The sequence below is a fragment of the Macaca thibetana genome, chromosome 19 (assembly GCF_024542745.1).
Source record: "Macaca thibetana thibetana isolate TM-01 chromosome 19, ASM2454274v1, whole genome shotgun sequence".
NCBI lineage: Eukaryota > Metazoa > Chordata > Mammalia > Primates > Cercopithecidae > Macaca > Macaca thibetana.
The window spans coordinates 31,817,013-31,830,227 of record NC_065596.1 but is presented as its reverse complement, the minus strand read 5'-3'; the positions used below and the strand labels follow the sequence as shown (position 1 = coordinate 31,830,227).

The window sequence follows — 13,215 nt, the reverse complement described above, 5'->3', positions numbered from 1 at the left end:
GGTGCAGGATCAGTTCAGGTGCCTCAAATGGGGCCAGGGGGTTGACTTCCAAGAGGGCTTACCCACATGGCCAGCAAGCTGGCTGGGGCTGCTGACCAGGGGCCATGATTCCCCTCCATGGGACTGCTGAGTTTCCTCCCAGTGTGGCGGCTGGGTTCCATGAGGGAGTGTCCTATGATACAGAAAGTGGCATATGCCGGCCTAGATGCAGACCCTGGCACAGGGTCACTTCCACGTCTTGGTCCAGCAGTCACAAAGCCTACTGAGATCCAAGGAGTGGGGAGATAGACCCCACATCTTAACAGGAGGATCCTCAAATTTGCAGCCCTCTTTAAGCTACATAATCTACTCCATGGAGTTTTGAAAGGTTAATTTATGTAGCACCCCCATAACCACACCTGCTATGCAAAAAATGCTAGACATATATTATTACCAGTGTCAGTCCGGGCACGGTGGCTCACGCCTGTAATCTCAGTACTTTGGGAAGCCAAGGTGGGTGGATCACTTGAGGTCAGGAACTCATGATAAGCCTGGCCAACATGGTGAAACCCCATCTCTACTAAAAATAATAAAAATTAGCCGGGTGTGGTGGTGCGTGCCTGTACTCCCAGCTGCTCCAGAGGCTGAGACGGGAGAATCACTCGAACCCGGGAGATGGAGCCTGCAGTGAGCTGGGTGAGAGAAGGAGACTCCGTCTCAAAAAATACATATATTACCAGTATTATTACTGGTGAGAACTGGGCCAAGGTAAGCTTAGAGGACTGGGAGCTGAGCAGAGGCCCTAAGCTCAGCATGGGATGGTGGGAAAAGCTATCAGAAGGAGTCAATGGTCTGACCATCCTGGTCCCAAGTCCAGCTTCTCCCTCTGGCTGTGCAACCTCCTGCAGGTCCCTTGACCTCTCTGAGCCTAAGTCCCCTGGCCTGCAAAGTGAGTATAATGACACTCAGCTCATAGCGTGTTTAGAAGGGTTCAGCCTGATAACGCATAGGAAACATTTAGCATAGTTCCTGGCTCAAACTAAGTGGTAATTACTATGGTTCTTAATAAGGTGAGACCTGAAGGACAAGTTGTGGTTTAGCCAGGCTGGAGGGAGGTGGAGAGTGTGAGAGCATTCCAGGTAGAGGACTGGGAGGTGAGATGGGCGGGCAGGATGTTCAAGTGCTAGAGTGGGGAGGTGTGCATGGGTTTGCTGTGAAGCTTGGATGTCTCCAGAGGGCGCTGGGGAGCCAGGGGAGGGCTGTGAGCAGGGGAAGGCAGGTTGGGCTCTGGGTGTAGAAGGACCCTGGCAGGGAGTGGAGGAGACTGGGCAGAGGAGGGAGACGGGGCAGGAAGAGAAGACAGCGCCTGGCCAGTGAGAACTAGGGTGAGGAGGGTTGGACTCAGATTGACAGTGGTGACGGGGAGGGAGGAGGTTGGGAATGTTTCCCAGCATTTGCGAAGATGGTGAAGCCATCCTGGAGGTGTGAGGAAGTTTGGGTTAGAGGAAAGATTCTGAGTTTAGCGGGACACAGGCCATGTGAGGGCCTCGGGGATGCGGAAATGCAGCTCTGGTCTCAGGATAGAGGCCCTGGCAGGAGATAGCACCTGGAGACTTGGTTCTGAGAGAGCCGTGGGAGGGTTTGGAGCAGAGGAGGAGCACGGTCAGGTGTATCTGAGGCTGCAGGCAAGACAGAGTGGAAGGGGCCAGGAGGCTGGGGAGGAGGAAGCCTGTTCTGAAGCTGTGGCCATCAGAGGTGGGGCTCTCAGAAAGGTCACCTCACCCTCCTCCAGGAAGTCTTCCTGGCTTTGTCCCACAAACTTGCTACCACATTTTTAGCTGGGAATGTTTTCTCCATCTGCCCCCTGGGGATGGGGAGTGCAGGGATCAGGCTGGGCCTCCCTGCAGATGGGACCAGCTGATAAAGAGAGTGGGGTGGGTTGGGCAGCTCAGCCACCACATCGGGGTTGGGGATCCTGGCCCCTCCCGCTGGGTCTGGCTCCCTTCCCCTCCCAGGAAGCTAAGCTACCAGTCCTGTTGGACTCGTCTGACCCAGGAGGGATGGGTGCAGTCCTGGGTCTCTCTCCAGTGTCCTTTCAGTGAGGCCAGCACCATGGACACCCCACAGGCTCTGCCACTCTTCCTACTCCTGGGTAAGTTCCCTGCTCAGTCCCCTCCCCTCCAGTCCCCCGGAGCAGCCTCCCCCAACGCTTTCCCCTCTTCTCTGCAGCCTCCTTGGTAGGGGTCCTCACCCTCAGAGCCTCTTCTGGACTTCAGCAAACCAACTTCTCCTCTGCCTTCTCTTCGGACTCAAAGAGCTCTTCCCAGGGGCTGGGTGCAGAAGTTCCCTCCATCAAACCTCCCAGCTGGAAATTTCCAGATCAGTCCCTGGATTCAAAAGGCTCTGCAGGAATCTCTGATTCCAGCTGGTTTCCTGAGGCCCTGAGTTCCAACAACATGTCTGGGTCCTTCTGGTCAAATGTTTCTGCTGAGGGCCAAGATTTGAACCCGGTTTCCTCCTCTGAAACCCCTGGTTCTGAAGTATTTCCTGATATTTTGGAACCACAAGTTCCTGCCAAAGACCCCAAGCCTTCCTTCTCTGTTAAGACCCCAGCTTCAAACATTTCTACTCAAGTCTCCAACACCAAACTCTCTGTTGAGGCCCCAGATTCGAAATTCTCCCCTGATGACATGGATCTTCAACTTTCTGCCCAGAGCCCTGAATCCGACTTTTCTGCAGAGACCCACTCAGCGGCAAGCTTCCCCCAGCAGCTGGGGGGCCCACTGGCTGTGCTGGTGGGAACTACCATCCGGCTCCCCCTGGCCCCAGTCCCCAGCCCTGGGCCCCCCACCCCTCTGGTGGTCTGGCGCCGGGGCTCTAAGGTGCTGGCAACTGGAGGCCTGGGGCCAGGGGCACCTCTGATCAGCCTGGACCCTGCTCACCGAGACCGCCTGCGATTTGACCAGGCCCGGGGGGTTCTGGAGCTCACCTCTGCCCAGCTGGACGATGCAGGGGTCTACACGGCTGAAGTCATCCGGGCAGGGGTCTCCCGGCAGACTCGCGAGTTCACGGTGGGTGTGTATGGTAAGTGGGCCCTGGCGGCTGGAGTGCAGGCGGCAGGGGCTGGTCTGCTCTGCCAGACTTTGGGCAAGTCACGGTGCTGTGGGGTCCCTGGATGGCAGAAGAGGGCTTCTGGGTTGAGGAAGGGAGGAAAAGAGCTAGAGGTCAAGGCAGGGGTGTTTGAGCAACGTTGGACTTGGGATGGAGACTCCTGGGGGCCTGGACTCCCAGGTCTGAGGGAGGAGGAGGAGGCTGGGAGCCTCTTCTGTCGAACTCCTGGGTCCCGGAGAGGAGGGGTCTGGGGGCTCAAACTCATGGGTTTATGAGAGGAGAGGGGTGCGGGCCGGGACTCCAGGGGCTTAGAGGGAGCAGCGGCTGGGGCTCCCTCTAAGGGGACCAAAGATGGGCTCCAGGACTGTGTCCTGAGCCCGTTCTCCCTCTCCCAGAGCCCCTACCCCAGCTGTCGGTTCAGCCCAAGGCTCCAGAGACAGAGGAGGGGGCGGCCGAGCTCCGGCTGCGCTGCCTGGGGTGGGGACCCGGTCGCGGGGAGCTGAGCTGGAGCAGGGACGGACGTGCCCTGGAGGCGTCGGAATCCGAGGGAGCCCAGCCGCCCCGGATCCGCTCAGAGGGCGACCAGCTGCTCATCGTGCGCCCTGTGCGCAGCGACCACGCCCGGTACACTTGCCGCGTCCGCAGCCCCTTCGGCCGCAGGGAGGCTACCGCCGACGTCACCGTCTTCTGTGAGTGTGGGGGTACCTCGGGACGGGGACAGGGGGTCCTTGGGGAGAAGGGGGCTGGGGAACCAGTCTCCAGGAGTCCTAGCGGAGTCCCAGGTGACCCTGACACTCGCAGTCCCGACCCCTCCTCCCTCCAGACGGCCCGGACCCGCCGATCATCACGGTCTCCTCGGACCGCGACGCCACGCCTGCCCGCTTTGTCACCGCGGGCAGCAATGTGACCTTGCGCTGCGCTGCCGCCTCGCGGCCGCCCGCCGACATCGCGTGGAGCCTGGCGGACCCGGCCGAGGCCGCGGTGCCCGCGGGGCCGCGCCTCCTGCTGCCCGCGGTCGGGCCGGGCCACGCAGGCACCTACGCCTGCCTGGCAGCGAACCCGCGCACCAGCCGCCGCCGCCGCTCGCTGCTCAACCTCACTGTGGCGGGTGAGAGGCCGGGGCGGGAGTGGGGAAATGCCTGGGAGAGGGGCGGGGCCAGAACAGGGGCGGGACTAGGTGAAAGGGGCGGGGCCAGCAAGGAGGCGCGGCATACCGGTGGGTGGGGCAGGGCCAGCGGGAGGGCGGGGTCACCAAGAAGGAGTCGGGATACCTGTGGTGGGCGGGGCCAGCGAGGAGGGGCGGAGATACCTAGGATAAGGGGCGGGGCCAGGGAGGAGGAGCACGATACCGGAGAGGGGCGGGGCCAGCGGGAAAACTGGATCACCAAAAAGGAGCTGGTATACCCGTGGTGGGGCGGGGCCAGCGCGGAGGGGCTGGGATACCTAGGATAAGAGGCGGAGCCAGAAAGAGGACAAGGGAAGGAGCCAAATGGAGTGGCAGGGCTGACCAGGACTGACGAGCCGGCCCAGCACTGAGAAGGCGGACATTCCGGGGCATGGAACACTCTCAACAAAGTCGACAGCGGAGTTAAATGGCAAAGAGTGGGAGTTAGAAAGGGAAAGAACTAAGTTGCTTGGGCGGGTAAGTGGGATCAGCAAACGGAGAAGGTACCTGGGAAGGAGGTGGAGTCACCAGGGAAAGGGGCGAGGTCATTTGGAAAGCGGGCAGAATTATCTTAGAAAGGGGATGGGGTCCGCAAGGAAGAGCGGAGATATCTGGGAAAAGGGGAGGCTTCTCGGAGGGCAATCCAGGAGGGGGCGAAGTAACCTGGCAGAAGGGGTGGAGCTGGAAAGGAAGGGGATGAGTTACGTTTGGGAAGAGAAATATCATTGTGTGAAGATGCAGTTTTCTTAAGAAAGCTGGGCAGTCATCAGGGCTGCCGGCTACCCACTTGGCGGGGAAGTTGGGAACGGGATCTCAGGAAAAGTGGGGAGTGTGAGCGCCTATGGGGCGGGGCTAGGGAAGAAGAGAGTTACTGCGCAGAGAGGCGGGGCTGGAGAAGAAATGAGAGAGGGACTACGTCTTCATTCTCTGCCTTCTCTCCGCAGACCTGCCCCCCGGGGCCCCACAGTGCTCAGTTGAAGGGGGTCCCGGGGACCGCAGCCTCCGCTTCCGCTGCTCGTGGCCCGGCGGGGTCCCTGCCGCCTCCCTGCAGTTCCAGGGTCTCCCCGAAGGCATCCGCGCGGGGCCAGTGTCCTCTGTGCTGCTGGCTGCCGTCCCCGCCCACCCCCGGCTCAGCGGCGTCCCCATCACCTGCCTTGCTCGCCACCTGGTGGCCACGCGTACCTGCATAGTCACGCCGGGTGAGAAGGCGCGGGGCTTTTTTGCTGTTTCTCAGGAGGAGGGAGACTTTTTCTTTCGAAAATTCTGAAGGGGTTTGGGGTACGTCCTTAGTCCAAGAAAGAGGCAGGACTTCACTGTCTTCAAACGAGAAAAGGGACAAAGATTTCCCTATACCTCATGGTGAGGGCGTGCAGGGATGGGGGTATTTTTTGGACACAGGAAGAAGGCCATCACTTTCCCACGTGTTCAGTAAGATAAAGCAGTGATGTTTTAAAGAGTAACGAGGTCGGGCGCAGTAATCGCAGCACTTCGGCAGTTGGGGGCGGAAGGATTGCTTGGGCCTAGAAGTTCAAGACCAGCCTGGGCAGTGTGGCAAGACCCAGTCTTACAATTATTATTGCTACATAATTATTATTATTATTATTCTAATAAAGAAGAATGAATAGCTGAGAATAATATGAGTTTCCCAGTACAGGGCCTGCTCCTATGGTATGTGTTCAGTAAGTGTTTGATGAAGAAATCAGATAATAAATGAATGAATGAATGAATGAATGAGCGAATGAGTGAGTAAACTGGCAGTTCTTTCCCAGGTGGCCAAAGCGCCGGGGCTTACCACCATCTGATTTAAAGTAGGGCATAGGACCTGTTCTTTGAATCCAAGGTAAGGTCTCGACTTTCTTAACTGGGCTTCTCCCACCTGCAGAGGCCCCCCGAGAGGTGCTGCTGCATCCGCTGGTGGCAGAGACACGGTTGGGGGAGGCAGAGGTGGCACTGGAGGCCTCTGGTTGTCCCCCACCCTCACGGGCATCCTGGGCCCGGGAAGGGCGGCCCCTGGCTCCAGGAGGCGGGAGTCGCCTGCGGCTCAGTCAAGATGGGCGGAAGCTCCACATCGGCAACTTCAGCCTGGATTGGGACCTGGGAAATTACTCCGTGCTGTGCAGTGGGGCGTTGGGAGCTGGCGGTGACCAGATCACTCTCATTGGTGAGCCACATTATTTCAGAAAGCCCGGAAGTCCAGGCCCCCAGCCCCTCCAGCCCTCAGATCCGGAAGTTCAGGCCCCAGACGTCTCCTTCCTCAGACCTAGGATCCAGGCCCCCAGCCCCTCCTCCCTGGAGTCCAGACCCCAGCCCCTCCTCCCTCAGACCCAGGAGTCCAGACCCAGCCCCTCCTGCTTCAGACCCTGGAGTCCAGGCCCCAGCCCCTCCTCCCTCAGACCCAGGAGTCCAGGCCCAGCCCCTCCTGGTTCAGACCCAGGAGTCCAGGCCCCAGCCCCTCTTCCCTCAGACCCAAGGGTCCAGCCCCAGCCCCTCTTCCCTCAGACCCAAGGGTCCAGCCCCAGCCCCTCTTCCCTCAGACCCATGAGTCCAGGTCACCAGCCACTTCCACCCTCAGATCCAGGAGTCCAGGCCCCCAGCCCCCTCCTCCCTCAGACCCAGGAGCCCAGTCCCCTAGCCCCCTTCCCTCTCCCCTCTGGCACCCAAGAATCCAGCCTCTCCTACATACCTCTAGGACCCTCCATATCCTCGTGGAGGCTTCAGAGAGCCAGAGATGCAGCCGTGCTGACTTGGGATGTGGAGCGCGGGGCCCTAATCAGCAGTTTTGAGATCCAGGCATGGCCAGATGGGCCTGATCTGGGCAGGACTTCCACCTACAAGGACTGGGTCTCCCTGCTCATCCTGGGGCCTCAGGAGCGGTCAGCTGTGGTGCCCCTTCCACCTCGGAACCCAGGGATCTGGACCTTTCGGATCCTGCCCATCCTGGGGGGCCAGCCAGGGACTCCATCACAAAGCCGGGTCTACCAGGCCGGTGAGTTGGGGCTGTCCGAGTAGACCTTCTCAGTCTGTTGTGCCAGATCCTCCCTCTCTCCCTGTTTTAGTGTCCTGGGACCTGCCCTAACAAAGTACCATGAACTGCATGGCTTGAAACAACGGGAATTTCTTCTCTCACAGATCTGGAGGTCAGAAGTCTAAAATCAAGGTGTTGAGACGGTCCTACTCCCTCTGGGACCCTGTGTAGAATCCTCCTTTGTCTCTTCCTAGCTCCCGGTGGCAGCTGTTTCATCCTTGGCATTCCTTGGCTTGCAGCTGTGTCACTCCAACCTCTGCCTCTGTGTGTCTCTGTCCTCTTCTTCTTCTTCTTCTTCTTTTTTTTTTTTTGAGATGGAGTTTCGCTCTTGTTGCCCAGGCTGGAGTGCAATGGTATGATCTCAGCTCGCTACAACCTCCACCTCCCGGATTCAAGTGATTCTCCTGCCTCAGCCTCCTGGGTAGCTAGGATTACAGGCATGTGCCACGACGCCCAGCTAATTTTTGTATTATTAGTAGAGATGGGTTTCACCACATTGGTCAGGCTGGCCTCAAACTCCCGACCTCAGGTGACCCACACACCTTGGCTTCCCAAAGTGCTAGGATTAGAGGCGTGAGCCACGGCACCTGGCTTCTGTCCTCTTCTTTTAAGGACACCAGTTATATTGGATTAGGGTTCACCCTAATGACCTCATACTGACTTGGTTACATCTTCAGAGAACTTATTCCAAAATAAAGTCATATTCACAGGAACAGGGGCTAAGACTTCAATATATGTTTTTCTTTTGGGGTGGGCACAATTCACTTGATAACATTCTTCCATTGGAGTGTCTCAGGATTTAGTCCTCACTCCCCAGAGTGATCAAGTTCACGCTCATGGCCTTCAATAACATTAATACTCAGATGACTACCAAATGTCCTATCCTGGACCCTGACTTCTCTCTTGAAAAGGATGCTCCCTACTTAAGATCTTCACTTTTTTTTGGCGGGGTGGGGTGGTGAGACAGAGTAGAGTACAGTGGCATGATCTCAGCTCACTGGAATCTCCACCTCCTGGGTTCAAGTGATTCTCCTACCTCAGCCTCCTGAGTAGCTGGGATTACAGGTGTGAGCCACCATGCCCAGCTAACTTTTTTTGAATTTTTAGTAGAGACAGGGTTTTGCCATGTTGGCCAGGCTGGTCTTGAGCTCCTGACCTCAAGTGATCTGCCTGCCTCAATCTCCCAACGTGCTGGGATTACAGGTGTGAGCCACTGAGCCCAGCCAAGATCTTCACTTTGGATGTCCAATTAGCATTCCAAATGTCATATGCCCAAAACAGATCTTTTGATGTTTTCCCTCAAAACTGCATCCCCCAACCCTCCAGTCTTCCCCATACTCATAAATGTCACTACTTACAGGCCGCATCACTCCTGACATCCTAATCGCCAGCAAGTTCGGTCCATTTTCCGTCTAAAATATTTTCCATCTTCACCCCAAGGCTCTGGTCAAACACAGCATCCTTTCTTGCCTGGACTGCAACAGATGTTTATTTGGTATCTTTATACTCCCTCTTGCTCTCAGATAATGCATTCTCCATGTAGAAGCCAGAGTTATGCAAATCAGATCATGAGGCTGCCCTACATAAAAGCCTTCCATTAATTTCTGCGGGACCCCTTTAGGATCTGGTTCCTGGAAACCTTTTCTACTTCACCCTCCACCTCCAGCTCTCTCCTTCCATATCCTCCACCCACGCTGGCCTTTGTTGAACAGAGAAAACTCTTTCCTAGTTCTGGACCTTTGCATTTTCTGTTCCCTCCTCTTGGAACACCCTTTCCCGTGTTTAGTATGACTGCCTCTGGTCTTTATTCTTCAAGTCTCTGTTCAAATGTTACTTCCTCAGGGACCTTAGCTCACCACTGTTTCTAAATGTCACATCCCTTCCCATTATTCCTTTTTTGTTTTTTCTTTGTTTGTTTTCTTTTTTTGAGACAAGGCCTCACTTTGTTGCCCAGGCTGGAGTACAGTGGCACGATCTGGGCTCACTGCAGCCTCAACCTCCCCAGACTCAGGTGATCTTCTTACCTCAGTCTTCTGAGTAGCTGGGGCTACAGGCCCAGCCACCGCACCTGACTGGTTTTTCTATGTTTTGTAGAGACAGGGTCTCGCCATGTTGGCCAGGCTGGTCTCCAACTCCTGGACTCAAGTGATTGCCCACCTTGACCTCCCAAGGTGTTGGGAATCACAGGTGTGAGCCACCACACCTGACCCTCATTATCTCTATCACATAACTTTTTCTTTCTCGGGACAATCTGTGATTATGTTATGTACTGCTCATTTATTTCTGACTTCTCTCCTAGAATTAAGCCCACAAGGGTAGGTATCTTTCCTGTTTGGCCCACCAGTGAATCCTCACTACCTGTCCGAGAGCCAGGCACACCGTAGTAACTGTTAAATGAGTTGAGAGTGCTGGGGTCCCACATTCCTGGGTTCTGGGAGGGGAGGGACAGTGGGGGCTGGACTCCTGGGTCCCAGCACAAAGTTAGGGGGCTTAGGAAACTTGGGTCCAACCTTAGTTCCTGTTCCCCTTCTCTTTCTTCTCTTTGTCTCTTCCAGGCCCCACGTTGAGCCACGGGGCCATCGCCGGCATCGTCCTGGGCTCCCTACTGGGCCTGGCGCTGCTAGCCGTCCTTCTCCTCCTTTGCATCTGCTGCCTGTGCCGCTTTCGTGGTGAGCAAGGGGACTGGGGAAGGGGCAAACATGGCCAAGTGGGAGGGACCCTAGAAAAAAGCCGGTGGAAGACCTGACTGAGCCAATCAGCACCATCATAGGTCATCCATCGTGCCAATCAGCATAAGGCTCCGCCTCTCACACCAGCTTCCCTTGCTATTGGCTGGGTTGGCATGTTGGGGCAACTAATCAGGTGTTCCTGCTTCTCTTCCTCCTCTCAATCAGGAAAGACTCCTGAGAAAAAGAAGCATCCTTCTACCTTGGTCCCCGTGGCCACCCCCTCAGAAAAGAAGATGCACAGTGTGACCCCAGTGGAGATTTCATGGCCTCTGGACCTCAAAGTCCCGCTGGAGGACCACAGCTCAACTAGGGCCTACCAAGTGAGTGTGGGTGCCCTCTTTTCCTCCTGGAATCGGGGCGGAACTTCTTGTATTATAGTCAGGGAGATGAGAGGGTCTCCATTATCTAACTCCAGTTTTACTTGTTAGTTTACAGTCTGTATAACTTCATCCTTTTTAAAAATGCATCAAAGTTGGACAGAGCTTCCCGCCTAACTTTGATGTATATTAAAATTAGAGTGAAAGAGTGAATTTCAGTTTCTCTTACAAAGGAGGATGAGATAGGATCTTTCTTTTTTTTTTTTTTTTTTTTTTGAGACAGAGTCTCACTCTGTTGTCTAGGCTGGAGTGCAGTGGCGCCACCTTGACTCACTGCAGCCTCCGCCTCCTGGGTTCAAGAGATTTTCCTGCCTCAGCCACCTGAGTAGCTGGGATTACAGGCACAAGCCACCATGCCTGACTAATTTTTGTATTTTTAGTAGAGACAGGGTTTCACCATGTTAGGCACGCTGGTCCCAAACTCCTAACCTCAAGTGATCCGCCCACCTTAGCCTCCCAAAGTCCTGGGGTTACAGGCATGAGCCACTATGCCTGGCCCCTCCTTTTTTCTTTTCCATAAAAGTTAGGCAAGACCCATTTTTCTCTATGAAGTGGGGTGGAGTTTCCTCGTTTCCCCATAAAAGAGGGGTTGCTGTGACGGGGCGTGGTAGCTCATGCCTGTAATCCCAGCACTTCGGGACATTGAAGAGAAAAAATAGCCTGAGCCCAGGAGTTCGATACCAGCTTGGGCAACATAGGGATACCCCATCTCTACAAAAAATTTTAAAATTAGTCTGGCATAGTGGCATGTGCCTGTAGTCCCAGCTACTAGGGAGGCTGAAGTGGGAGGATTGCTTGGGCCTGGGAGGTCGAGGCTTCAGTGAGCTCTAGCCTGGATGCACTCCAGCCTGCAGTCCAGCCTGGATGACAGAGCGAGACCCGTTTTTAAAAAAAAACAAAACTGGGTTGGGTTGTTGGCTGTCTTCACTCCACCGATAGCCAGACATTTTTTTTTTCCCCTCTCCAAATGGAGGGTTCCCAGATAATCTCTAAAAAGTTCAAGCAAGAGCTGGAAAAAGTTCGGTGGGTGAGTCATGTTACATCCAGGGTACTACTGAGTTCTTCCCGCACCCCACCTCTCTCTTCCAGGCCACAGACCCCAGTCCAGTCGTCTCTGTAGACGAAAGCTCAAAGACTGTTCGGACAGCCACACAGGTGTGATCAGAGCCAGTGGCCTGCCCTACACAGGGCATTTTGGGCCAGAACTTCCAATTTCACTCCAGCAGCAGGCAGGGCCTGCTATGACTGAGGGTTGGACCCTGAAAGTGGGACTTTCTGTCTCCCTCTTTTGCTGCAGAAGAAGAGTCTTCCTGTATTTGTGCAAGTAAGGAGATGTGACTTCTTGGCTGGGAAACTCCTGCTGATAGAACTGTGTGGTTTGCACAACCTCCAAGCCTCTGCAGCAGACAAGCAGGGCTTGTTGTGTTGCTCTGAGCTAGAGAGGGAGCCTGGCCATGCTCTCTGAAAACGTCCCCCTACATTCACTTTGCCACCTGTAGGCCACACCCCATGCAGCTCCCAGCATCTTCATCTTCAAACAGATCAGATCATGTCCCTCTTCTCTTTAAACCCTTCTAGGGCCTGTGCATTTCCCTTCAGATATTATCCAAACTCCTCGTCATGACCTTCAAAGACCTTGTGGTCTGGCCTCTGTTGGCCTCCCTGACCTCCACTCCCAATTGTTTCTCTGTCCCCTGACTCCAGTATCACAGGCTGTCTCTCAGCCACAATTTATTTTGCCCCTAGAGTTTGCTCTGCTGGTAACACTTATTTTTCCCATGTCATTCATTTCTCAAGTCTAAGAGTAACAATTGCCCTCTTAGACAACCATTCCCTTACCCCTCCCTTAGTCTTGGGTTAAGTCCCAGAATCCTTGAATTTGCCGTTTCTGATACATAAATATGTAATTACTTGTGTGGCCTGAGACTCTCTGTCTAAACTAAGGGCTTTACAAAAGCAGAGACCACATCATTATCTCAGCACTTAACCCAGAGCCTGGCACGCAGCAGGCAATCAATAAATACTTGTTGACTGATCTGATGTTTTGGTGCCGGTGAAGAGCTGGGCTTGCCGCTGCTGTCTTCAGCATAAGTCTTGCTTTTTCAGCTGGGTTTCTAATTGAGAATTTAGAGAGTGCATTGGTGAGGATTCTTTTGGCTGCAAGTAACAAAATAAAATGGTGCCAGGAAATATGAAGGTGGCTGGTTTCAGGCTGGCTTAGCAGCTCAGTGATGCCATTGAAACATGGGCCCTTTGCATCCATCTGCTCTGCCACCCTCAGTGGGTTGGCACATTGACACTAAGCATGTTGCCTCATGTAGCAAGATGGTTGCTGCAGCTCCAGTCATCGCATCTTCATACAACTGTATCCAAAGATAAAAGGAAGGGGACAGAACTTCCTCTCTATACATCTTCCCCACCCCCTACCTCCCTCTATCACTGCCTTCTTCCCTCTCATGGGGTGGGAGGGAAGCTTTCCTGGAAACCTACAAGCAAATTTCCATTTATGTCTCTTTGGCCGAAACTGGCCACTTAGTTGCAAAGGAGGCTGAGAAACCAAATATCTAGCCTGTATCATAACAGGTGGATCTTCCAGCAAAGAAGAAAGGGGAACCAAACAAATGTGGGTAACCAGCATCTGTCTCAGGGAAGGAAAGCATGTGAGAGAACTTCTGGTTCATGATGGGGGGTAGAAAAGGCCACTGGAAAATAGAACCCCTGGATCCTTTTGGAAAGGTGAGGGTTGGGGTTCTGGGCCCTCTATGTCTTTTCTGTATCTATCAGGGTTTGCGTTCTTTTTTATTACTAGAGATAGAAAATCCAATGCAA

General features: G+C 54.7%; 1 protein-coding gene across 1 annotated transcript; it reads left to right on the top strand.

The window, feature by feature from the left end:
• Window positions 1–1,413: 1,413 nt before the first annotated feature.
• VSIG10L (V-set and immunoglobulin domain containing 10 like) lies at window positions 1,414–12,423 on the top strand. The gene is made up of 10 exons (XM_050771652.1): window positions 1,414–2,131; window positions 2,209–3,063; window positions 3,486–3,779; window positions 3,914–4,198; window positions 5,200–5,454; window positions 6,138–6,416; window positions 6,945–7,241; window positions 9,836–9,949; window positions 10,175–10,329; window positions 11,476–12,423. The coding sequence occupies exons 1-10, from the start codon at window positions 2,092–2,094 to the stop codon at window positions 11,545–11,547; spliced, it is 2,646 nt and encodes an 881-aa protein (XP_050627609.1). The 5' UTR covers window positions 1,414–2,091; the 3' UTR covers window positions 11,548–12,423.
• Window positions 12,424–13,215: the final 792 nt, after the last annotated feature.

Bases quoted from the DNA above. Each gene is read 5' to 3' on its own strand.
- VSIG10L (XM_050771652.1), top strand. From the start codon at position 2,092: ATGGACACCCCACAGGCTCTGCCACTCTTCCTACTCCTGG. The intron at 3,064-3,485 runs GTAAGTGGGCCC...TCCCTCTCCCAG, and splicing joins GTTCACGGTGGGTGTGTATG to AGCCCCTACCCCAGCTGTCG. The intron at 5,455-6,137 runs GTGAGAAGGCGC...TCCCACCTGCAG, and splicing joins TACCTGCATAGTCACGCCGG to AGGCCCCCCGAGAGGTGCTG.